This window comes from Cetorhinus maximus, chromosome 9 (genome assembly GCF_964194155.1).
Source record: "Cetorhinus maximus chromosome 9, sCetMax3.hap1.1, whole genome shotgun sequence".
In the NCBI taxonomy this organism is placed as follows: domain Eukaryota; kingdom Metazoa; phylum Chordata; class Chondrichthyes; order Lamniformes; family Cetorhinidae; genus Cetorhinus; species Cetorhinus maximus.
In genome coordinates, this window is record NC_135887.1 from 9,051,789 (window position 1) to 9,079,166 (window position 27,378).

Here is a 27,378-nt window from a genome sequence, read left to right on the forward strand (position 1 = left end):
AACTTAAATTAATATCTGTAGTGCCTCCATATACATGCAACACACAACATATGCAATGTTCCTGTATAATTAAGAAACCCTACAAAATATTTGTCCATTCCTTTGACATGTTTCAAAGGGCTCCTAAAACAGCACTAGCAATACCTACTCCAGTTGTAATGAAAATGAAGTAACATGCACCAATTAGACAAACTGCTTGCAGAGAATGCAAAACTATGATAAACAAAAGTAATTAACGGTTGGTAACAAATGTTGAACTGAAGGAAATAAACTGTGTTACCAAAACCATGCATAGAAGGTAAAGACGATTGAAGAAGAAACAAAGGTCTCACAAGTGATTACACAAATTCATGCACAAACTTGTGAAGGTAAAATATTTCAAGTGAAGTGCTCGAAGCAATCTGTTCGAATGATATTCAGAAGAATAAAGTTAAATAAACCAGACCCTAACCTCAAAATTATACAAATTATAAAAGTCAGAATCTATGAACTTAAGCTAATAAGATTTCAACATGGAATCAGGCCTCCAAGGAGTTCCAATTTGGTTAAAATAAATAACAGCAGCTATGCAGTATGATCCTGACATGTTCATTTGAAAAGAAAAATATTATCTGATAAAAAAGTAAATCATCTAGTCATCTTATCTAAATTGAATTTTAGGTTACGACTTGGAAATTAACACTGAAAATTCTATCAAAGCACCAACCACAGCTATCAAGAAGGATGGTTACAGGTTGATTCGGACACATTTAACATGAAATCCATAGAAGGTAGTTCACAAAGGACTTTACAACATGTGATTTTTATATCTCTTACACACACACACATATCTAAGTTTGCTGATGATACAATGCTAGGTGGGGATTTAAGTTGTCATGAAGACAGAGGCTGCAAAGAAATATAGACAGATTAAGTGAGTGGGCAACAAGATGGTAGATGGTATATAATGTGAGGAAGTGTGAGGTTATTCACTTTTGCTTAATAGAAAAGCCAAATTTTTTTTAAAGCCATGTTAACTTGTAAATGTTGATGTTCAGAGAGACTTGGGTGTGCTTCTACAAGGAACTTAAAGTCAGCATTCAGGTACAGCAAGCAATTAGGAAGGCAGTTGGCATGTTGGCCTTTATCGCAAGGGGATTGGAGTACAAGAATAAAGAAATCATGCTACAATTGTACAGGGCTTTGGTGAGACCACACCTGAATATTGTGTGCAGTTTTGGTCTCCATATTTAAGGAAGAATATATTTGAATTGGAGGCAAGGTTCAGTAGATTGATCCCTGGGGTGAGAGGGTTGTCCTATGATGAGAAGCTGAGCAAAATACTCTCTGGACCTCAGAAGAATGAGAAGTGATCTCATTGAAACATACATGATTCTGAAGGAGCCTGACAGGGTAGACACAGAGGTTGTTTCTGCTGGATAGGGAATCTGGAACATGCAGACACAGTCTCAGGATAAGGGATCAATCATTTAGAACTGAGATGAGGAGAAATTTCTTCACTCAAAGAGTTGTGAATCTTTGGGATGCTGTACCCAAGAGGGTTGTGGGTCCTCAACCATCACCAAGTACATTTAAGACTGGAACAGACAGATTTTTGATCTCTAAAGGAATCACGAGATATGGGAAGAGACAGAAAAGTGAAGTCGAAGCTCAAGATCAGCCACAATTACATTGAATGGCAGAATAGGCTCAACGAGCTGTATCGTCCACTCCTGCTCTTGTCTTGTGGTGCTGTGTGTACACACACAAAGAAACACCATTTTATATATCTTTTATATATAAAATATTATATATTATATATGTGTATTATATACACACATATTTTGGCAATTCATTCCTCAATACCTACACCAGCCAGGATAGGCAATGACAGAGCTCATACTACCGTGATAAAATCATATGAATTACTTGTAACTGAATATTACCCAAACTAATTTCACTTACACAATGCCTGCAACATTTTGATCTCCTGTATTTTATATATGGTATGAAACTTTCATGCTTTCCTTTTGTGATTTAACTCACCCACACCTTTTAAATGTTTTACAGCCTTGTACTACATTACTAGTTCTGTTCCAGAATATGTACTGAATAACTTTATTTCATTCCAACAATTGCAGCTCTTATCGAAACTCATGTCGCCCCTGAAATTGATTATTAAAACGCCCACCTAGCTAGCCTCAAAGCCTTCATAAACTCCAGTTTGTCCAAAACACTGCTGTTAGTATTTATTTTGTCAAATGTTCCATTTGTACGTTCTTGCTAACCTAGTGAGATTTCCTGTCCTCTGCTAAACCTCTCTTTCCCACAACAGTAAATTTGAAACCCTTGCCCTCATTTTCAAATCTCTTCATGGGTTTTCTTCACCTAACCTCTGCAACATCTACCAGCTTTACATCCTCTTCTACGCTGCTTAGTCCTCTTACTCCACCTTTTTGTGCATCCCTCTTCTGGCAGACCAATCAGCTGCAACCACTGTCTGAAGCTGCTTCCCGTATCCCTCTGTCTCGCCAGAACTTTAAAAACCTGCTTGGTGTTGAGCTTTTTGAGTGTTGTTGGAGCTATACTCATCCAGAGAAGTGGAGCGTATTCCATCATACTTCTGGCTTGTGCCTTGTAGATGGTGGACAGGCTTTGGGGAATCAGATGATGAGTTATGCACCCCAGAATTCCCAGCATCTGACCTGCTCCAGTAGCCACAGTATTTATTTGGCTAATCCAGTTCAATTCTGGTCAATGGTAATGCCAAAGCTGGTGATAGTGGGGGATTCAGTGATGGTAATGCCTTTGAATGTCATGGGGAGAAAGTTGAGATTCTCTCTTGTTCGAGATGGTGATTGCCTGGCACTTGTGTGGCGCAAATGTTACTTGCCACTTATCAGCCCAAATCTGAATACTGGTCAGGTCTTGCTTCATATGGGCACAAACTGCTTCAGTATCTGAGGAGTTGCGAATGGTGAACATTGTGCAATCATCAGCAAACATCCCACTCTGACCTTACGATGGAAGGAAGGTTATTGATGAAGCAGTTGAAGGTGGTTGGGCCATTTTTAAAAAAATTTATAGGATGTGGGCATTGCTGGCTAGGCCAGCATTTATTGCCCATCCCTAACTGCCCTTGTGAAGGTGGTGGTGAGCTGCCTTCTTGAACTGCTGCAGTCCATGTGGTGTAGGTACGCCCATGGTGCTGTTAGGAAGGGAGTTCCAGGATTTTCACTCAGCAACAGTGAAGGAACAGTGATATATTTCCAAGTCAGGATAGTGAGTGGCTGGAGGGGAACTTCCAGATGGTGGTGTTCCCATGTATCTGCTGCCCTTGTCCTTCTAGATGGTAGCAGTCATGGGTTTGGAAGGTGTTGCCTAAGGAGCCTTGGTGAGTTTCTGCAGTGCATCCTATAGATGGTACACACTACTGCCACTGTTCATTGGCGGCAGAGAGCCTAGGACACCATCCTGAGGAACTCCTGCAGTGATGCCTTGTGTCTAATATGATTGGCCTCCAACAACCACAGCCATCTCCTTTCGTGCTAGGTATGACTCCAACCAGCGGAGAGTAGACTAATGGGCCAGTAATTGGCCGGGTTGGATTTGCCCTGCTTTTTGTGGACGAGACATACCTGGGCAATTTTCCATGTTGCCAGGTAGATACCAGAGCTGCAGTTGTACTGGAACAGCTTTCCTAGGGACGCAGTTAGTTCTGGAAAATAAGTCTTCAGTACTATTGTCAGAATGTTGTCAGGGTCCATGAATATCAGGGCTTCAATCTGATTTCAGGGTCTTCACAAACATCCAGAGCTTTAGCGATGGGCAATAAATGCTGGCCTAGCCAGCGAAGCCCCAATCCCTTGAATGAATTAAAAAAATATTTGAAAGCCCTTCAACTATACCAGATGTAACCATTTCCTTGCATCCATTATATATCATATCTGCCCATTATACATTACACATACATTTGTTTATCTATGGTATATTCAACAGTTTAATTTAAGTAATACTTGATTTTAAAAAAGTTAAAGGAACCAAAACAAGTTATTGCTTATTTTCATGCTTTGTAGATATGAGATAAAAAGCCAAATGCACAATATTTTCCAACCACTGTAGCAAACCAGATTTTTCATTTTCGATATTTAACATTCATACAAGCAAATACTAAATTACAAGATTTAACACCATTACAATTTTAAGACTCAACGGACTTGTGGCACCATTTATACTATTATTTTCTTACTGGAAAGCCATTTAGGGTGTGATTGTATTACAAGTAGGCATCGTAATAAGACCCATTATACTTTTCCTGTTTATCCTTAGCAAACAGCAAATGCTTCTACACAAACAAGAAAAGGAATCATCTTCTAAACAGAGAAATATATTACTGTATTAAGAACATTTAAAACCGAAGCCATCGTAAATTTACTGAATATATCTGAAAATGATAATGGAAGATATTAATACAGTATATTGCAAAGTCAATAAGAAACTTGCTGCAAGAAAAATTAAACCTGAACATTATTTGGTAATTGGACACATTGATCAACAATGGAGCCATTTGTTTGAAATCTCCCACAGAATAGACAATATTGAGGTTGATCCACCTAACATTACTGGTCTCATCTACGATCAGAAAGAGGGTTGTATTTCCCAAAAATAATTTATATGAATTTGTACAGCCTATTTTGATTGTTTCCATTATTCGCTGTCCTGCTGCTGAAAAATGATTGAGGCAAACTTCAAATGGATGCATTATAGTTTTGCTGATATACAATAAATATACTTATGTGAGTCGACTGAGGTGGACCTCCGAGGAAACTGTCACTTACTGTGCAGCTAAGGTAGAAAACTGAAGTTATGGATGCAATGTTAACAGATTTTAAAAATGTAACTGAGAGTAAAAATATTTATCTGTCCACAATTAGCTACACATATTTTAGGAGTTATATAATTTGTACTTAAAATCCCTATGTATATCTTTCATACTAAACCACTACAATACTATCTATAATCTATTTGTGAAAGTTATTTAAATCTGTTCTTTCCCAGCAGTTTTCAGATTTTTCCCCAAATCAAAAGAGAGGAAAGTTATGAGTTATATAATCAAGCTACTAGCAAGTGGCTCTGAAAATAAGCTCTGATAATAAATAGGTCTTACTTAAGGATTTAAACTAAATTGCAGCAAAATATTGAAGAGGCTAATATCTAATAAAGTCAAACCAATAACGATTCTAAAAAACAGAAATCCCAAAGTGATTTTGATTAACAAAATTTGATACTAGGGCGAAGTTGTGATGTAAAAATTTGATTTGGTACCAGTGGATGGATATGACATTGTGCATGGATAATCCTGGGTTTGAAGCACAGTTGTAGTAATGTTTAGCTGATAACCTGCTGAAGTCATTTAAGGCCTGCTCTAATTAGACAAATCCAGGTATCTGTAGCTACTTATAAACCTCTGAGGTCAATTAAAGGGCAGTTATAGCTGCTTATAAAATAAGGCTGCTTTCTTTCCCTTTATAAAAAGGTAGCTTTGTTCTGTAATGGTGTGTGATTTCCTGGGGTATGAATGCCTTGTACTGAACTCAAGATTTTTATATACAGGTGGGACATAAATCGATATATAGACTTAGAAGAGACACAATGAAGGCTGCATGAACTGGTTATGAGGGGGATTTGAATTTCAAATATTACAGCTCATGTCAGTGCAGTATTGATATGGTAAAATATTGTTACAACCATAGCGAAGCACACTGATCAGAATTGGCTTATAATTCAAAGGTCATGTAGCTATATCTTACGGAAAATGGACTACACATAAAGTTTGAAACTGAAGGTGCCATTAGGGGATTTAATCAACTAGTCTTGCAGGCAACCAAAAATATGGGCGTGTTAAGGTTTTTCTATAACTGGTGTTAATAGTCAAATAAAATATGTACTTTGGAGCTCAGTATGGATTAACACTAAAGCGTTCAAGCTCCAATATTTATTACATTGTTGTCATTAGTCTGAATCAATTGAGTGTTTTTAGAAATCATCCTAAATGACACAGAGTTAAGATTTTCAAAGACTAATCTTCTTGGTACAAATACAGCTATTTCAACATTTAGCATCTTCAAAAATATACAAATACTATTTAAAGATTATGCAGTGCATTTTAGGATAATCTGTTTAAACACTCGGGATTAGGGATAAACCTTCATCTACTGACAAGTATTTCTTAAACTGGCAGTTGTTTATGATTTAGAAACATCTGTTTCTACACAAATCTCAGGACTTCAAACGTGTACTCACCATTCATTAGACTGAAGAGCAGGTGACTCATTCTGCGCTATATGGTATAAGGCACTCATTGCATTCATATTAAACAAAGGAGGCTTTCGCTCCGCTGTGGGCAGAGTAGCAGTAATCAGATTTCAGAACTGATAACAATGAAATGGTAATTTTCAGTGTGAGATTTAAGGTTTCACTTAGAATATAATTGCAATAATTCTTAATGCATTGAAAGAAAGAGTTTCAAGCACAACTGATTATACTTTGTGATTATAGCATTCCCCCCCCAAGCCATTTATAATTATTTCACGTTCTTAGTTAACTGCAGTGATTTACCTAATTCAATGCATGTAATTCCCAAGGACCAGACATCTACTTTGCCATCATATTGTCCTTCATCCATGGCAAGGATTACTTCAGGAGCCATCCTATTTCAATAAAACAGTAGTTTTAGTTTGATAAATTTGTATTGTAACAATGATAATTTTATTGATGTTGCTGTTATTATACTAGTAATAGAATTATAGTTCTAAAAATTATAATGGAGACATGAGACAGTCATGGTGTAACAAAGTACTGAAACTATTTTCAGCCCAACACCAGCATATTTGAAATACAAGCACTTAAAATAGTATTTATCGGGATACTTTTGTTTAAAAGCCACTGAAATAAAAATTGAACTTCAAAATAACCAGGTTTACCATTCATCAAAAGACTTAGGGCAGAATTTTACCGCCCCGTCTTCAGCGGGACCAGAAAATCCTGTCGGTGGAAGGAGCTGCAAAATTCCACCCTCAGTTTGATATTAAAACAACAAGCTTTGTTAAATTAATTTAAAATGGTTTGTTTTTAATTTCTGTGCTATTCACATTCAATTACATCAATTAACCATGCTGAAGCAGAGACTCAGCATTCCTGGTTTGATAAGTGGGAAAGTCCGACATTCTCAATTTCTTGTAGCCTTGATCAAAGGGACTATTATGCTCAAGTACCAGGTCCTGAGAAAATAAAATCCTGCTACAAGCATCAGCTTTTCTGTGAATTTTGTAATAATTACATTGATAATTTCACTTAAAAGATATCTGAGTGTTTTCGTTCTAACCCTCTCCGCAATGCTGATTTGTTAGTACATTCAACAGGCATCAGCAGCACTCTGGCACTCACACTTCGTGTGGACGGCTAGAAAATTAATTTTATTTTGGGGAAAGATGCTGTATCAAAGACAAGCTCAATCAAGGACCTAAACAAACTTACACTGTTACCTACCCAAACTCTGCATGTGGATTTTCCAACAGGAGTTAATGATAATGGGCAGGAGTGGAAAGATCAGATGATTTGCCCTCTTTGCAGTATGAAACCAATGTAACAGCCCTACCTTTGGCACAGCTGGAGCCATTTAAGTCAGGACTGACCAAGAATCTAACCTGGAACTGTACTGTTCAGTACCATGCCAGTTAACAGTGAAAGCTATAAATTCTTATCCAGGTTTATTAGTGACAAAAAAACGAGTTTGGCTTTGAAGGTTTAAATATTCTTTAAGTTTTATTTTTATAAACTACATATTGCACTCAATTTACAGAATTGAAATGGGAATCCTTATCTGTGCATTCTATTGTAATTTTAAAAGTTAGCAAAACCATCATGAGTATACATTATGTACTTTCACCAACAAACAGCAATATGGCTGGTGAAATGAAACAGCATGCTGCCTCCTAACCTGCCTTTAAACAATTTTAATTCTATTCATGCTAAATCAACTCCTATTCTCATTATATGGAATAAATAGGCAAAGCTGGACTCTTTTTGAAACTGCATTCTAAATTAAGATAATGTCTGATGACAATATATCAGGTTGTTAAAGAGATAGAGGAAATTATTTTTTGCTGTTGCAAATGTAATTGCAGTGTTCAAAATAATAGTGCACACTAAAAGCTTCATTTTAGTTTTAATTCAATGTTTATAAATGACATTGTCATTTGCTGTCCCTCAATAGGAGGATGACATCTAGTCAGGGTTGCGAGTTTCTGCCATGGATCTTCATGTGACTGAACAGGCTGATTTTTGACCTGCAGGTCTTTGGGCACATAGGGTAGGCTATTCCATGAGGTAGTGGGATCTGGGGTGCATGGCTTCCTTTTCTTCAATGAAATGACATCTAACCTCCTACCCGTTGCAAATTTCTGATAAGTAGATGATACATTTGCCATATTTGAATCCACAGCTGCATGTAAGAACTTCCTCACACACCTTAAAGGGCTTCATCCTGCACTCAAAATCACCTTTGAAATGGAACAGTCAAACCGAGTTCCTTTTCTTCGACGTGCTAGTTGAGAAATTTGCCAATGGGTTCTCTACTACTGACTACCACAAGACTACCTTTGCTGGTCAATATATGCGTTGGGATTCTTACACTTCCACGCACTATAAGATTGGCCTGATCAGCAGCCTCGTAAATAGGGCCCAAGCCTTTTGCGCACTGTGCAAGCTTGATGCAGAAGTACGGCACATCAAAGCCATCCTGCGGGATAATGGCTCTCTTGGTCAGATCATCACTTACTATATATCATGCAAACTCATGATTGGACCTAAGACTGCCACTTTCGGTCCTGAGAAGTGCCCAGTCTACCTCAAATTACCCTGGGGTAATGTGTCTCAAAAATGTAAGCAACAGGCGAACCTACCTGCTGCACATTGTTACTATGATGTAGCAACATGAGTTGTATTCTCCACTAACAGGATGCTGCTGTCAAGCCAAAAAAATGTTCTGCCTATCACATAAATGAGCAATATGTTATATGAATTTCAGTGCCGCTGGGTATATAGGCCATACGTCCCAACAATTGGTGGACTGTAGCAAACAGCACGTCCTTTGGCTGCTCATGACAGGCAAAGTACTGACCATACGCAAACAGCCCATGCTTGCAAAACTCAAAACTTAATGTCCAACATTAAATGTGATTCTACAATTGCATAACACCTGCTAAACAATCCTCACTGTGCTAAAAATTACACTAAAAACCAATTAAGATTGTCAGTCAAGCTCGCAATGAGGCTCACGTATACATCCTAGAAGCCACATGTATTCACACACAGGGCCCTGTCCTTTGCAGGCAAAGGAACATGTCCACAAATTGCGCCTTTTTCAAACAAACAAAAGCTTAGGGAACAGTCATTCTCGGGTTCATTCCCCAGGGCAATGCCTTGACTAGAGTCGATCTGCCTGGTTTGAATTTGAACAAAGCTGGGCAGTTAACTGTTCCATGCGGCATTCTCCACGGCAATGCCCCCGTCAGAGTTCACCTGCCAACCAATCAGCACTCTCCTCTCATGCAACTAAATTGTTGTTCTCCCATTACTGTTGGAAGATTCTTGCAAGCTATCCTGATTAGTGCAAGATCAAAAGCTTTTACAGCTCTTTCATTCAGCAATACTAGTTTTCTTTCCTTCTCTGTCAGCACTCTGCCTCATTCTAACTGCTGGTAGAAGTCTGTGCATGACTTTGTTTAATGTGGGGACCTTGGGATGCCGTCATTGTTCACAAGATCATGTTGGGTTAGTGATCAGACACAGGAGACGTGTCAAATCATGATGACCAGGACCACATTGCCACTGTAGCCTTCTTCCGCCTTCACAGCCGGTGAGACACACAGTCTTCCTTTGCCTTTTCTGCCATTGAGCACATTTTGAACCGTGCTTTGTCTGGCACCTCCCTCTGACCTTGCCGCCATGGATGGCCTTGCCATGGAGCTCCCGACGGCATCACTCAAGGGGTTATTGGAATGCACGTCAAGGTGGTGATTAAAACTGTGAATGACAGCCAAATTGCTTCCTTTGATTTGGCTTCCTGCTTATGATATAAATTATTCATTAAAGACAAATGATCATGCATGGCTTTTGGTTGAAGAAATGTTTCTTACCAATATGGTGTTCCCACAAATGAATTGGCAGGAGATACTATGGAAGCAGATCCAAAATCAGCTAGTTTCACTTGGCCTGGTTCCGTCAGGAGGATATTACCTGCTTTTATGTCTCTGGTTACCAAACAAGTAAAAATACAATGAAGCAACAGTCAACAAATTCAGCAGGCAACTCAAAATATTGTTCATGTAAGCTGTATCAAATAATATAATCATCATACATGCTTTATCAATATAATTTTCTTTATATTAACACTTGTGGCTTTAACAAATTTATTAAAATGGTATATGCTCAAAACGCAAACCAGGAAAGATCCTATAAAGTAATTTTGAGGTGCTTTATAGAAGATGTATTGCTAAGACACTATTTCTGGACAAGCATTTAAAAAATAAGAACAGCTTCCCCAATGGTTCAGTGATATAGACGGTAGGTAGGATCTGATAGCACTACAATTGGCTTCAGCACCTAGGTTATGGCTGGGGAAAATAAATCAGCCACTAACCCTGCTCCTTAACACAATCCAGCAACTGCTGTTGGAAATACATCCAAGCGGATGTTTTGTGAAGGTTAGGATCAAGTTCAGCTGTGATACCCACTTCCTCAGGCCAAAACAGTCAAGTGTCAGACATGGATAACAGTTACTTGGGCAGTCATGCAAACTGGAAATCAATGAGTGCAAGAAGGGTGAGAAGAAAATGAATGATAATGCTTCTTTCAACAAAATAATAAGCTTTTGGTCATCTAACCTAATATCTCCTTATGTGGTTTGATGTGATATCATATTTTATAATGCTCCTGTGAAGCACCTTGGGATGTTTTATTACACGAAAGTTGCTATACAAGTTGTTAAATGCATTCAAAATGTTTGCGTGTGTGAATGTGTGGTCAGAAGCTCATCTCGAGATCAAATATTCATCCTCTTCATGTCAAATGGAATCTCATACTAGAAACCATTTCCCATCTGAATGTCAAAAAGAGAAATTTCTGCCTGCTATGCTTACACCTTATTTTACTAGATTTCTTTGGTAACCGACAGCTAATAATGGTAAATATCTACTACAGAACCAAAGGTTAATAAATTGTGGGATTACTGCAAATTTATGGATAATTTACACCAGTATATAAAATTGTTTGAACATTCTACAATTTCCATGTTTTGCACCTTTGTTTTCATTTACAAAATGATTTTTTGCTAATGCTCCACATTTGCAGTGGAATTGGACAAACAGAAGAGTATTAATCAATTCTCAGTGCTTTTAGTAAATTTAATCTTGTTATTGTTAATTTATTGAAAATTGCAATCCTTTAGCAGATACAAGTACAACCGTAATTGTGAGAAATCAAAAACATGCATCAGTATGCAGAAAGTGCTTGCTAAAATATAAAACTCTTATTTTCAATCTCCAATTTTTTCCTTGCCAAATCTGTAATCTGAATTTAATTGATTTGGGTTTCAGACCAGTATTGGTACAGTACAGTTTACACATAGCCTCTAGTTATGCTGCTTCTGAACCACATGTTGAGCTTTCACTGACGCAAACTTGGTATTGAAATGTTAGCCCAAATGCTACTTATTAAAGTATTGTCATCCTGATCCAGTGTTCCACTGCATAGGCTTACCTGTGAATCATGTTGTGGGAATGCAAATAGGCTAATCCCTGGAGGGCACCATGAGTAATGGCTGCTATCTCAATTTCCTGAAGTGGTTTCTTATGAACTGAAATTAAACAAAACCTAATAAACGTGCTATTGGAGGAACATTTTGGTATCCCTTCATTATTAAAAGCAATGAAGAAGAAATTCACAAAACATTTTCTTCAACCTCAAATTTTGAGCAAGATTATTTTTATTATTAATTAAATTTCAGTTGTTCAGGTTCAAGGACAAACCTCTGCCAAGTGTTCTATAACAATCTAAGGCTTCAAATAAATATTACAGATTTTCTTAAATGTGCCTGATAGGAAGGATAAACTGGTCCTATTATATCAGATATGCTTGAGAGAGAGAGAGAGAGAGAGAGAGAGAGAATGTCAAAAGGGATAGAGTATTAGCATCTCAAAATCTGCTATGTTCAGGAGAATTACAAGATAATAAACATTTATTTAAGCATGAGCATCAACATTCATGGAAAGTTAGGAAACTGAACTGTTTGAATATGTACGTTTGAATCAAAGCATTAAGAAAATGCACAGAGTAATAGTGCAAGACAAATATAGAACTATATTTTCACCTTTTTGTTAACGAGATAGATAGGCTCTTGATTGGTAAGGGGATCAGAGGTTACGGGGAGAAGGCGGGAGAATGGGGTTGAGAAACTTATCAGCCATGATTGAATGGAGGAGCAGACTCGATGGGCCGAATGGCCTAATTTCTGCTCCTATGTCTTATGGTCTAACTATGAAAACATACAAGCTGCCTTTTATTTTCTCCATGTAAGAGTGGAATTACACACAGGTAGAAAAATGTTTTAAAAAAATAATTTTCAAATGGGGGTAGATAGGAATCGAATTTTCTCTGTATAACCATTACTTTCATTGAATTGAAAGGTTTAAAGAATTTATTAGAAAACATTTTACATTTATTTTAAAAAGAATCAAAGTTATATACGAATTCAATAAAATATGGTGAACTCGATGATGTAGTATAGTACCGAACAATCCTGGTTGGGAGGCCTCAACTTCAATGTTTTGTGTGCACTGAATTAGCTCATTTCAACTTTAATAATATATAAAAACAGAAAATGCTGGAAATACTCAGAAGACCAGGTAGCATCTGTCTACAGAGGATCATTGACCTGAAACAATGTTTTTATTTCAGGTTTCCAGCGTCTCAACCATGACCAGAGTGACTCCTGCTGAAAAGTTGTGTATGGGCAATAGATGAGCATCCCCAGCTGTGGATGCCACATACTGTAGCTGAATAGCTTAACAAAATTTAAGTTGAAGCTTTATTACCATTAATGCCATTATTGTAATGATGCAGAAAGGAAGGGAGAATAAGAATGAAACTGGAAGTAAAAAAAACATATTACAAAATACTTAAGCCAATATACAAGATGGGTCTTGTGTAACTAAGTTCATTGCTCAGGGTATACTGGACCATACTGAATTCACTGTTTGTAAATACAAGTTATTTTGGAAATGTTGAACAGAAATATCAGGCTAAGAAAACCATTTGAGATACTTTAGATCATAAGAAATAGGGCGAGTAGGCTATTTGACCCATCAAGCAGCCTTTTCTATGTTCTATTTGGATATGTAGTGATTGAAAAATTGAGATTAATGTATCAATTTCTTGAATATTTTCCAAAATATACACAATGTTTTCAGCATGTACTTGAAAGGAACAACTTCCAAGTAGAGAATGGAAAATTTTTACCTTCTAGAAGGTCTGAAGCGGACCCTAAACAGTACTCCATGACCAGCTGCAAAAAGAGCAAAACAGCTGATAAAACTATGTTTAAAACAGCTTAACTATGTTAAGCAACCTTTGCATATCCACAGGTCTCATATTAGAAAGAAAATTGGGTTGCCACAGCTATAATCATACAGCAAAGAATGTACACTGGATACATGTTTGATGAAATTGAAGTGCACCTTGATTTCCATTGATTGAAAATCACCATGCTTCAGACTCAGGTATGTAATTTAAAAGCAAGAGAGTTTCATCTTGATCACTGTTAGAAGTCAATGTTATAAAACAAATAGGCTAAGGTGTTATGTACATGAAGATTTACTTTTTTTACATTAACCATTTGTAACCAAGTTTGTCCTTCTGAACAAACAGGTCCAGTATCAAAATTGCAGTTCTCAGATCTTGAAGCCTGTTTAAATAGAGATTTTTTTTCCATTGGCTCTGAGATTTGAGGGCTGAAACAACATTCTGGATAAAATTACTAAGGGCTCTTTGATACTTCATTAACAATATACACAGTGGTGCAGTCAGTTCAGTTATTAATAAATAAATTAAATTTCTTACCCAGGCTGTATGTTCCCTTAGATAACAACCTTTGTATTCAATGCTATTTGGATGTCTTAGCTTCTGTAGAAATTTGACTTCTTTGATAATATCCTGCCATTTCTGTAAGAAATTTTTGTAATTGTTTAGCAAAATTGAAAACATATTTTTGAAGCTAGTTAAAAACAAATTTGCTCAAAAGGATATAAGATATTGCATCGGATTTTGCAGTAAAAGTACCAGAGAGGCTATCAACACTTATTATTAAACAGTATATCTGTCAGCCACTTCCGGAAACTGCACACAAGCAGTTAAATGTAGAAATCAGGGTGTTGCCCTGCTCCTCGAGAAGCTTCACTGTACTGGTATCTTGCCCAGAGACTCACCAGTGGAACACATGAAGAGTATGAAGTTCCTGTATTTACCCACTAGGTACCCACTAAAGTTGCCAGAAATGAAAGGGCTTGCCCTTTTTAGTGCGTGAATTTTTAACTGTGCAGTTAATCTTAATTACTGCCAATAACTGCTTCAGCACTGAAAATTAACAAGTGTGGTGTCTCAACTCTTCAGAATTAAATTGTTGAAGATTTACAAAAAATTTTTTTTTAATGTTTTTACAAACCTTTTCTTTCCTGTCTCTTCTGACCTTTGTCTTGATTCTCATCTTTCTTTGCACATCTTTATTTTACTTTCTGTCCATGATTTGCCATGGAATTAAATATTCTAAATTATACTTCCTGGTTTAGACCCTGCATCCCTTGTTAAGAAATCTTCAATCTGACTGGTTAAGTAGATACACAGTTGCTTGTCTGTTCACACAGATCTCAGACCCTCAGGAGAGGGCACTTTGCTGAAATGGATTTCTAATTACCGCAAGATCCAGTGCAAAGCCCACAGAAAGTCTGCAGGCAAGTATAAGCGCAATGAACTTGCCAGTGACTGTAAAATTCAGGCTGTTCAGTGACAAAGCAATGGCACTGACCTCGAAAAAAGCTGTCCGCAGCGATCTTTGTGGCACAGATTTCCCCTTTCCCAAAGTCAGTTTAAATTGATGTCAAGTCAAGTGGACTCCATGAATCTAGCAACAGTGATATTCTGCAAGCAACTAATCAACTGAAATAGCCAATCACACCGAAATATTCTCATGGACAGCAAACCAATAGGTTAAAAACCTCTGAATCCGTTCACTTTTAATTTTAAATTTTACAGATAGTGAAAGACATGATTGGGACATATGTATGGGATTAAGGTTGAAACTAAAATACCATAAGAAATTTCAAAAAGTATTTTAAAGATCTGGAATTTATCATAATGGAGAAATTTGATATTCAACGAATATAAAATTACTCTTTCAACACCAGCGAGACTGTTCAACAGTAATTACGAACTTAGCACACCATTAAAAAGCCAGTTACAATATTTCAACAAGCGAGACTAAGAATTTAGGAGCTCTGGTCAGTTCAATGACTTCTAATTGACTGCATTCTGGGTAGGACCTCACCAGCACAACTGATGGAGCAACACAAAATCAGTGATAGCAATTTCACATTTAATTGCATGTGTGTGGAGTCCAGAAGTCAGTTTCAGAAGAACAATATATACTTTTTAAGGGGGATGGGACAGGTAAAGCTGGATAGAAGGCCAGTGATAGGTGGAGGCAAAGAAGAGATTGCAAAAGATGGCATAAACAAAGGGTCGAAGGGGTGGTGATGGTGGTGATACTGGCTAAAGGAAGTGCTAATGGTGACATTAAGAGTAGAAAGCAGGATGAGCAAGTGACAGATGGTCCTAGTGGGAGTGGGGTGGGGACGGTGTGGATAAAAGATCAAAATAGGCTAAAAGGTGGGAATAAAACAATGAATGGAAATAAATTTTAAAAATAATAATAGAAATAGATGGGGAAAAATATAGATAAATATATAAAAATTAAATATTTGAAAAATGTTGATAAAAAAGGGTGGGGATGGAGGAGAGAGTTCATGATCTGAAGTTGTTGAACTCAATGTTAAGTCCAGAAAGCTGTAAAGTGCCTAATCGGAAGATGAGGTGCTGTTTCTCCAGTTTGCGTTGAGCTTCACTGGAACATTGCAGCAGGCCAAGGCTGGACATGCGGGCATGACAGCAGGGTTGTGTGTTGAAATGGCAGGCGACAGGAAGTTCTGGGTCATCCTTGCGGACAGACTGAATGTGTTCTGCAAAGCGGTCACCCAATCTGCGTTTGGTCTCTCCTCTGGAGACTGCCTCCTCAGCCCTCACCATCTTGAGGCCACTTGCACAGATCAATAGTTCCGCACACCCTGGAATACCCCTTTCTGCAGGACAGCCCTCGCCATGCAGCCTCTCCCCTTGCCTGAGGCCATTTCTTCCCCTTTCCCCAAAAAATTGACCTCTGGTAATCACTGTGGTAAATGTAGATAAAACAGGTAATCAATATTGACTAGGACACCAGGGAGAGCTCCCATTACCATAATCAACTTAAAAAAAAATTTATTCATGGGACGTGAGCATTGCTAGCAAGGCCAAGCATTTATTGCTCCCTAATTGCCCTGGAGAACGCAATGGTCTTTCTTGAATTGCTGTAGGAACATGCAGTGCTGCTAGGTAGGAAGTTCCAGGAATTTGACCTGACAGTGAAGGAATGGCAGTAGAGGCCACTGGTTTGGATGGTGCTGTTGAAGAAGCCTTGGTGAGTTGCTGCAGTATATTTTGTAGGTGGTACACACTGTAGTCAGAGTGTGTTTGTAATGGAGGCACTGAATGTTCAAATGGTGAATGGAGTACCAATTAAGTGGGCTGCTTCATGCTGGGTAGTGTTAAGCTTCTTTAATGTTATTGGAGCTGCATTCATTCAGGTAAGTAGAGAACATTCCATCACACTCCTGACTTCTAGATGGTGTAAAGGCTTTGAGGAGTTAGGAGATTAGTTACTCGCCACAGAATACCCAGCCTATGGGTCAGTCCAGTTACGTTTATGGTCAATCATGTGCCCAAGAATGTTGATGGTGGGGTATTCAGCAATAGTAATGCTGTTGAAAGCAAAGGGAAGGTTGTTCGAATCGATGGTGAATGTCCAACACGTGTGGCACAAATGTTACTTGCCACTTATCAGTTCAAGCCCGAATATCATCCAGGTCTTGCCCCATGCAGGTAGAGACTATTTCAGTATGTGAGGAGTTACGAATGGAATGGAATGCGGCAAACATTTCCACTTCTGATCTTATGATGGAGGGAGGATAACTGATAAAGCAGTTAAAGATGGTTGGGCTTTGACACCATCCAGCAGCAATGTCCTGGGGCTGAGATGGTCGGCCTTAAACAACCATAACCATCTTACTTTGTGAGCGGTATGACTCCAACTAGTACATAGTTTTCCCCTAATACCTATTGACTTCAATTTTGTCAGGGCTCCTAGATGCCATACTTTTAATAATAATATAGATAGATATAGTTAACAGACAGTATCCAAAGTTTAACTCCTGTTGATGCCATTTCAAGATGATAATTATCTATTACCTTATTAAGAACGGAAACCACATCAAATAAAGTAAATAATAAAGTTCATTACCCTAATACTTGTAATAGTCCAATCTAAGATATTTTTAAAGCCACATTCCCACTTGTAAATAGAATAATACTGTTGCTACATTGCCTTTGAGGTCATGTTTTTTCTTTGTTGAGGTGACTTATAACATAAGTGAGGTGCAGGACCAGGATTTCACTCAATCCTCATTTCAAGATACTACTATGTTTTTCTGAATATTGCACTTCAATGTTTAATAATTTCCAAAGATTCTCAGAGCTGTTAATTATTCCAAGTAGATTTAGGTAACAACACTTGTAATGAATAGTGGAATCCAAAATCACAGAAGTCAGCATTTGTGAATTGCAAGAAAGATCATTTTCAGCAGCATGTTGATGTTACTGCCGCAGAACCATCAAGTCTATTGTCAGATCATGTGCAATAATTTGGCACAAATTGTAAATTCTGATGTAAGGGTTGTTACTCAAAGGATACCACAGTAATCTGGGAAAGAATCCTACTATTGTAATTGAAAGGACAACTATCCTAGATGCACAGTGAGTCTTGTTCATCAGCTATACTCAAGCAACAATGGATTCCTTTGGTGTGAATTGGTGTTGATAGTTACTCAAAAGTAAAAAATAATCAGCAAGTACCTTTCAGTGACAGTTAACTACTACATTAATACACTTCAATCTAAATATTTTAAATTGAATTCCAATTAATATTTAAGGATGCTACACTTTATTTTTGGATGTGCACGACCTGGACAACTTACTTGAGCATGCATCTTTTGCAATTTCTCAGCTTAGTGTTCCATATACTATAGCTATATCTTGTATTTCTCCGCAATCCTACAGTTTAACATGCAAGAATAATCCATTTACATTACTCATTTCAAGGGAGATATGATTGGTGTCACGACAACCACCATAGCAGTCAGTTCAAATTTGTCTTAGTGTTGGTACTAACTTTGGTCAATCCAAGGTTAACATGATGATACTACAGCAAAGCCCAATTATAGGAACTTCCTGCTTGTGAAACATATAAGATCCTGAGGGGTTTTGACAGGGTGGATGTGGAGAGGCTGTTTCCTCTTGTAGGAGCACCCAGAAGCTGGGGTCATTGTTTAAAACTAAGGGGTCACACATTTAAAATGGAGAGGAGGCGAAATATTTTTCCCTCAGAGGGTCATGAGTCTTTGGAACTCTCTTCCTGAGTCTTTGAACATTTTTAGGGCAGAGGTGGATAGATTCTTGATTAACAAGGGGGTGATAGGTTATCGGGGGTGGGTGGGATGCAGATTTGAGGTGACCATCAGATCAGCCATGATCTTATTGAATGGCGAACCAGACTCAAGGGGCCGAATGGCCTACTCCTGCTCCTTGTTCGTATGTTCATAAAATAGAAATAAAAGCATGCTATAATTCATTTGAAATATTCCTTCCACAGCTGTTAGGAAATCTTCATTATACAGAGATTTTTTTTCTACACTAGCCTGCATTTTGCTTATGTAGCAATTTTAACTCTTTCTGCATCCTTGAAAAGAAAACTGCGTCAGCCTTTATAGCAGAGCTTCTCGATTGTAAAATTTTAACCTCTGGTTAAAAACTTGTTTCAAAAGCCAGTTAGTTTATTTAAATTGGTCCCATCTGCAAAGTAGATGGTGAAACCTAGTATTCGTTAAAAAAGTAACAACTTGTATTATTTGGTGCCTTTAGTGTAATGAGTCCCAAGGCACTTCGTAGGAGCATTATAAAAAGTATGACACTGAACTAGACAATGATATTGGTCAGATAACCAAAAGGTTGGTCAAAAGAGGAAGGTTTTAAGAATTATCTTAAAAGGGGGAAAGCGAAGCTTAAAGACAAAGAGGTGTAGAGAGGGAATTCCAGAGCTTGGGGCCGAGACAACAGAAGACATGGCCAATGATGAAGCAATTATGATTGGGAATACACAAGAGGCCAGAATTATAGAAATACAGATTTCTCGGAGGCTTGTAGGTTGGAGGGGGGATTTGAAAACAAGGATAAGAATTTTAAAATCAAAACGTTGCTTAACTGGGAGGCAATGCAGGCCACTGAGCACAGGGGTGATAGGGGAACAGACTTGCTACAATTTAAGACATGGGCAGCAGAGTTTCAGATTACCTCAAGTTTACAGAGGGTAGAATGTGGAAGACCAGCCAGAAGTGCCGAATAGTCGAGTCTAGAGGTAATGAAAGCATGGATATGTGTTTCAGCAGCAAATGAGCTGAGACAAGGCCAAAGTTGGTTGATGTTAGAGGTGGAAATAAGAATAAGTGGAAATAAATGACATGAATTCTTAAAAATAAAAGTTAAACGGCTATATGTGGAAAAAAAAATAAAACAGTCAGCCTAAGTATGGGCAAAAGTTGCAGAAGCAGAAATGTTTGACAATTATTTTAGTTAAGTTTAATGTTGCAATAATAAAGCTCTTCCTGATATCTCAGACTGCAATTCAAATGTAATTACGTGCAGCATTTTAAAACATGATCAAACTCTGTATAAATAGAAATGTATAATATTGGCCGGGATTTTGCGGTCAGCAGCAAAGCAAGGGTGTTTGCTACTGACCTCAAAGAAAACTGTGCTGAGGAATCTAGCGATCACTGTGGGCAAGAACTTTAACTCTCTTGCAATGGACAATAATTGTAGCATTGTGCAATGGAGATTTCCAGCACCGAACTTTAGTGATGTCATCAAACTGTTGAAGCAGCCAAACACATTAAAGAATTCTCACAGACAGCAAACAGGAATGAAAAGCACTAATAATCAAATCACGTTTTAAAAATTTTTAGAGGGAAAAATAAAGATTGGGACATACACATGGGGTTAAGGTAGAAGCTGAATTATCAAGAAAACTTTAAAAATCTAGTTTAAAAAATCTAGTCATTAATTGAGAGACAGTTAACAATGTTCGACAAATATAAAATTACTTTAAGGCCAGATGGATTGTTCAGCAGTAGTTATTATTCAGGTCATCATTAAAAAACCCAATTATACCTCATTGAACAAGGTTCAACTTTTTAAGGGGTTTAAAACAGCAATATGAGAGCAAGAAGGGGGAAAATCAATCAACTCAGGTGATTTTACTGATCGTTGGCTCTGACAGTTCACTGTCAAAAACTTCTCAAACTCTGGGTCATTGTTACTTGCTTTAGTCTTGTACATTGTTGGAATGGAAATATAATCAGTTGAGCCTGAAATTTCCCAAAACTGTCAGCAGTCTAGCCTAGCCATTAAAAAAATTAAGCCATCCTGACACAGTTCTTCTTAGAAAAAAAATCACTGGATTGCAAAATGACTTGACCAGCATCTTAAAACACCCACTGCCCAACTTCTTTTCAGTATCAAAAACCTTCTGAGTGTTGTTGGTGGATTAATAGATAAGGAACAGGGTTCTCAATATTCATGCACGTGAAGAATGAAATGCTTCCTAGCCTTTGACCATGCATTCTCTATTTAAACAGTGCCCAAGTCAATTAATTTTTGTTTCATGTTTACACATTTTCTTTGCTCCTGGCAAGTCAGAGGTTAGGCTGTTTTATAACAATATGGGAGGTCATGACATGTAAAGCATAGCATCAGAGTTTTGATTTACAATGACTGAACAAGTAAAATAGTCTGTTTATTAACTAATATTTTCACTGCACTGTGGGAATTATTATTCTAATCATTATTTGTTTTTTTACAATAAGTACTTCAAATAACTTTTTAAAAATTTGTCCCCTAGCTTTTCTTCAAATAATGTTGAAGAAGCAACATATCAAAGCTGCTTCCAACAGAGGGGAAAACATCTAATTTGGTTATGTTAAGTGCTACTACTGCATTCTGGGAAACTGTGCACTTCTCATATATTTGATCTGCCATCATTTGCAGAGTCACTACATTACAATAGTGACTACACTTCAAAAAAGTACATCACTGGTTGAAAAGCGCTTTATGATGCCCGGTGGTCAAAAAAGACACTATATAAATGCAAGTCTCTCTCTTTTTTCACTGTGCTGGATAACTATATGCAGTCCACAATTTTGGAAAACATTTGAGGCATTGAAGCAAAAACTAAAGAGAGATAATTAAAGGATGTAAAAACCAAGTTATAACTTTAACATTATTGTGAAATACATAATTCTTGTATTTATACTATTTAAATCTTTTTAAAGAAATGTCATTTACAAAAAGAAAAATGGCTGACCTTTCAAAATGTATTGAGAGATGTATTCAATTTGCTCATCAAACCATTACAAAAATGTTTAGACATATTTTTCCAATTATAAAATGTTTGTTTAATTATTTAGACACACAATCCATTGGAGGCTGGTTAGCTCTGTTAGCTAGATGGCTAGTGAGTACTTCGGACTAAGCCAACAGCATGGATTTGATTCCCGTTCCGGCTGAGGTAGACTCGGGACCTGTCTTCTCGCCCTACCCGAGACTGCATGTCAATGGCAAACCACCACTGACAAAAAATAGCTCAGGATGAAGCATTGACAGATAATGAGCCAAGGACCTGCTGTCAGGCAAAGCACATACATGAAGAAAGAATAATCCCATAATGAATACTGAAATAAAAAGTGCTACAGGAAGAGGCAGTTATAAACAGGTAGTACATACCAAATAAAAACTTTTAAAAATATATTTGCATCATATGTTAATATAAAAACGTGCACATACACCACTGATAACTTGGGGGGCGGGGGGGGGGGGGGGGGATAGTAGTTGGTATATTTACTGTTGATGATATACTGTCATGCTCTAAGCACTATTAATACTTTGGTTGATTTAATTAATCATGAATTAATTCTTACACAAGGAGCAATAAATATATTATTGGATTCAAGTGAAAACCATGAGAATGTAGAGCTACTGGAAAACCTTTAGCAAAGTTCTGAAGTTACATTCCTCCATTAATTTTGGAAACATTTTGCCTAGACAATAGCAAAGTACATGCTTGAATTAAAAAGTATTAAAACACATACATTTTTTTAAATATAGAAAGCTGAACTTGTTCAAGTCAACTTGAAGATTGGTCACTGTGATAAAATTTTCTATCTAAAATTTTAAAAATGCTTCCTTTTGTTTCAGTGCTCTTCTCTAACTTAGTCTTTCACCTCCCTTTTCCACAGATCTTCCAGCTCTGCTATCAACACAGCCACATACATGTTACAAGTTGCTTTTGTATCACCACCAGCTAATACTTTTAACCATGAGTGCTATTTGTTTTGACATTTTTAAAACTTTATTCTACCACTGTATAAAATGGCCGAACCAAACGATTACACTTTTACCTCGATGAGTTAAGTTTTCCAACAAATTATTTGCTTAATAAATGTGATCTGAAATTTTATACAGTAATGTACAACAGTTTTGGAAAAATAACACGTTTATACCTGAATCAATTACAGAGCTGTGTCTTGTACAAAGAGCACATTCAACTCTGTTCCCTTCCTCATTCAGCTTACTTTTTGGAGGCTGTGCCAAAATCTCAGCTCCATGCACTCAATAATTAGGTACTTAACTATGTAGTTTGTGTTCTCACTTTCAGCAGAAGCTGAGCTTCTTATTTTAGCCAGAACATTCAGTGGCAGTGCTGCAGTAGTGAGATGCTGCCCCAAAGGAAGGTGGCTTTAAAAAAAGTAAGCAGCTGATCAAACACCAACACAAATCAAGACCATGGAGCAATTTGTCAACTCAGGGAGTAGTCAAGTCTAAAGGTGACTGAGGCAAGAATGAGGGTTTCAGCAGCAGGTGAGTTGAAATGGGGGCGGAGTTACAAAAGTGGAAATAGTTGGTCTTAGTGATGGTGCAAATACACAAATAATGAAGAGTCTATTTGGGAACAGAATATACCCTCCCAAATAAGAAGTGGGTAATGTCCGGATTTCAAAAGAGATAGAAAATTGTGTCAGATAAGGTAATAAGATAAAGCAACCAACATCGGATGAAGATGATGTGGGTCTATGGAAGTAATTTGTACTACATTAGTCTATTTTTGGTATGCACACCAATAGCTGAGAAAAGGCATTGAATAAAGAGTAAAAAAAAACATACAACCATACGAACCAGGAGGAGGAGTAGGCCACTCAGCCCTTCAAGCCTGCTCTTCCATTCAATAAGATCATGGCTGATCTGATTTTAACATCCCACCTACCCCTGATAATTTTCACCCCTTTATTAATCAAGAATCTATCTAGCTCTGCCTTAAAAATATTCTAAGACGCAACTTCCACCGCCTTCTGAGGAAGAGTGTTCCAATGACTCACGACCCTCTTATCTGCCTTAAATGAACGGCCCCTTATTCTTAAATCGTAACCTCTAGTTCTAGATTCTCCAACAACAGGAATCATCCTCTCCACATCCACTCTGTCAAGACCCCTCAGGATCTTAAAGGTTTTGATCAAGTCACCCCTTACCCTTCTAAGCTCCAGTGGATACAAGCCTAACCTGTCCAACCTTTCCTCATAAGACAACCCATGCATTCCTGGTATTAGTCTATTAAACCTTCTCTGAACTGCTTCTATCACATTTACATCTTTCCTTAAATAAGAGACCAATACTGTACAAAATACTCTAGATGTGGTCTCACCAGTGCCCTGTATAACTGAAGCATAACTTCCTTATAATTCCCCTTGCAATAAACGATAACATTCTATTAGCTTTCCTAATTACTTGCTGTACCTGCATGCTAGCCTTTTGTGATTCATGCATTAGGACACCCAGATCCCTCTGAATCTCAGAGCTCTGCAATCTCTCACCATTTAGATAATATGATTCTTTTTTTATTCTCCCAACCAAAATGGACAATTTCACATTTGCCCACATTATACTCCATTTGCCCGGTCTTTTCCCACTCACTTAACCTGTGTCACTTTGTAGCCTCCTTACGTCCTATTCACAACTTACTTTCCTACCTACCTTTGTGTCCTCAGCAAACTTAGCAACCATACCATCTGTCTCTTCATCCAGGTCATTTATATAAATTGTAAAAAGTTGAGGCCCCAGCACAGATCCCTGTGACACACCAGTCATTACATCCCACCAACCAGAAAAATACCTATTTATGGCTACTACTCTGCTTCCTGTTAGCTAGCCAATCTTCTATCCATGCCAATATGTCACCCCCCCTACACCATGAGCTTTTATTTTCTGCAATAACCTTAGATGTGGCACCTTATCAAATGCCTTCTGGAGAAATAAGTACAGTATATTCACTGGTTCACCTTTATCCACAGCATGTGACTCCTTCAAATAATTCCAATAAATTGGTTAAACATGATTTCCCTTTCACAAAATCATGTTGACACTGTCTGATTGTCTTAACATTTTCTGAGAGCCTGCTATTAACATTTTTAATAATAGCTTCTGACATTTTCCCTATGATAGGTGTTAAGCCAACTGGTCTGTAGTTTCCTGCTTTCTGTCTCCCAATGAATGTTTCCGGAGGATGGGAAATTATCCTGGGTCCCCTATAAAAAAAATCCCATGTTTGATGGGCAGTATACCCACATTCACATTTTAATCACTGTATCCATCTCCTTGAATTGGATGTGAATGATATATAACATGGGAAGACCACAGGACAATAAGAATATGTATTGATATTGTATTGTGGGTTACAGAAATTAGGATTATGGATTTATAGAAGCTACAGGCCTAATATAAATTTCTATGAATTTTCAATAAACTCCATCATAGAAAGGATAGTTTTGTTGACCTCAGTTTTGACCTCAGTAGTAGCACCCTCACCCCAATCTGAAGATCATGGCTTCAAGCACCAGTCCAAGACTTGAGCTCATAATGTAGAATGACAGTTCAATGTAGTATTCAGGGAGTATGGCATTGTTGGGGAGCATTGATTTCTTGACTCAATGTTAAACCAAATTTGCCAGTTCAAATGGATGCAAAAGATCCCATGGCATTTTAAGTCAAACAAAAGCAATGATGCCTCCTGTCCTGGTCAGGGTTTATTTCTCAAGCATCACCAGATTAACTGGCCATTTATCTCATTTACTGAGTATAGACTGGAAGGTGTGTTTGCCTACATAACAACACTACACTTCAGTTAATTGAATACAAGGTACAGTGCAATATCCTGACGATGTGAAATGCTTTTTGTAAATGCAAGCTCTTTTTAATCAGTATTATGTCCATACTTAGTACCCAGATGTCACCTTAATGCAAGCCGATGAGAAAGTTAAAGAAAATCTGTGATATATTATTAAATCAAAAATAGATGGAATAATTAGTCTGAAAGATTAAGTGGAGTTTGGTAAATTTTACTGCTAAGATAAAGAAGAACTTTAATTTCAATCGAAAAATTACTTTGAATGCAGGATTGGTAAGCTATCGTTTGCTCTAAGCATGTGGCTAAATACTTCAAAATAAATGTGTATATTATATATGTATACAATCTTTTCTTAATTACCGCAAAAATTCCACACATTATTTCAAAGCATAGTAGAAAAGTAACTAGCATTTATAAAATTTTTATATTCCTAGAAGTAACTCTGATAAGCAGTTTTCTTGATTTAAAAATATACTTTAAATTCCTACTTTTAATGGAATTTCAGCAAGGCACTATAGAAAAAGTATATTAGGTTTATAATCAAATTCACTACATATTTTACACACAAATATTGCATTTGACATGCTTTTTGTCTGTCACATTTCAAGTATTGTATTACATACATACATTTCTGTCACATCGGTATTTGATTCCATATTCATGAAACAGTAACAGGTAGGAAAGATACCATTCAGCAAGCAGAATTATAGCCATGGAGAAAATTCAAAAAAGAATAGAAATCTAAAAAAAACAGGCAGTCAGCAATAGCTACCAATTAAAAAAGAATGAACCAATCAAATTGTTCAAAAATCCTTTCAAACACAAATTGGGATTCTCCATGAAGCAACTACTAATGGGAATAAGGGGTAGGATTTTCGGGTTGTTGGGTGGGCCCAGGAGCAGCCGGGAAATGGCCCGCCACCCAATTAACGGCCAGCCAGTGTGAAAGGCATGCTGAGAAGCTCAGCATTGCCAGGGTGGGGGCAGGAGGAGGGTGAGCGCAAAAGTCTGCACATGCGTGGGAGAGCGCACACTCAAAGCTCCCTGAAGGCAGGGAGTTCCCTCAGGAAGCAAAGAATTTTAAAAATAAAAATAAAGATTTTGAAAATCCAAAAAATAGTCCCCACATAGGACTCTCTCACATGAGCAGAAGCATAATTTTAAAAATTATGTCAAAACATTTTTTTAAAAATTAATATCGGAAACCTCATCCTGCCCGTGGATGAGGTTTCCTCAAAAATTCAAAGGCCGCCTGGCCAATTCGCCCGCCCGCCAACCGTAAGGTTGGATGGGCAATGAAAAATCGCTGATAATTAAAATACTTAATGGCCTTAATAGGCCTCTGAATTGTTGGCGGGCGCATTGCCAACTCTCGTGCACACCCACTGGACAAAATATCACGCGACTGCACAATGACATTGGGACGAGTCAGGTGCGTGTCTGCTTGCGGGACATAAAATTCTGCCCTAGGTTTGCAACATAATAAAGACATTTAAAAATGCAATGATAACAAAATTAATCAAGCTTAGCTAACAAATACAAATTTCTATCTAGGCACATTTCTATCTAGGCACATGTCTAGCAACATTTCCCATTAATGGCCTATGCATGAAACCCGAGCCCAAACTCATGCA

At 37.5% G+C, this 27,378-nt stretch overlaps 1 protein-coding gene across 1 annotated transcript in view; it reads right to left on the reverse strand.

Annotated features, from left to right (window-relative positions):
• The window catches only part of taok1a (TAO kinase 1a), a 160,040-nt gene that overhangs the window by 33,564 nt on the left and 99,098 nt on the right, over window positions 1-27,378 (reverse strand). The window contains exons 4-9 of the mRNA XM_078548019.1: window positions 14,158-14,259; window positions 13,558-13,603; window positions 11,800-11,896; window positions 10,179-10,292; window positions 6,598-6,689; window positions 6,283-6,376 (exon numbers count right to left, since the gene is read on the reverse strand). Of these exons, the coding sequence (XP_078404145.1) occupies window positions 6,283-6,376; window positions 6,598-6,689; window positions 10,179-10,292; window positions 11,800-11,896; window positions 13,558-13,603; window positions 14,158-14,259 (545 nt within the window). The remainder of the gene's footprint in view (window positions 1-6,282; window positions 6,377-6,597; window positions 6,690-10,178; window positions 10,293-11,799; window positions 11,897-13,557; window positions 13,604-14,157; window positions 14,260-27,378) is intronic.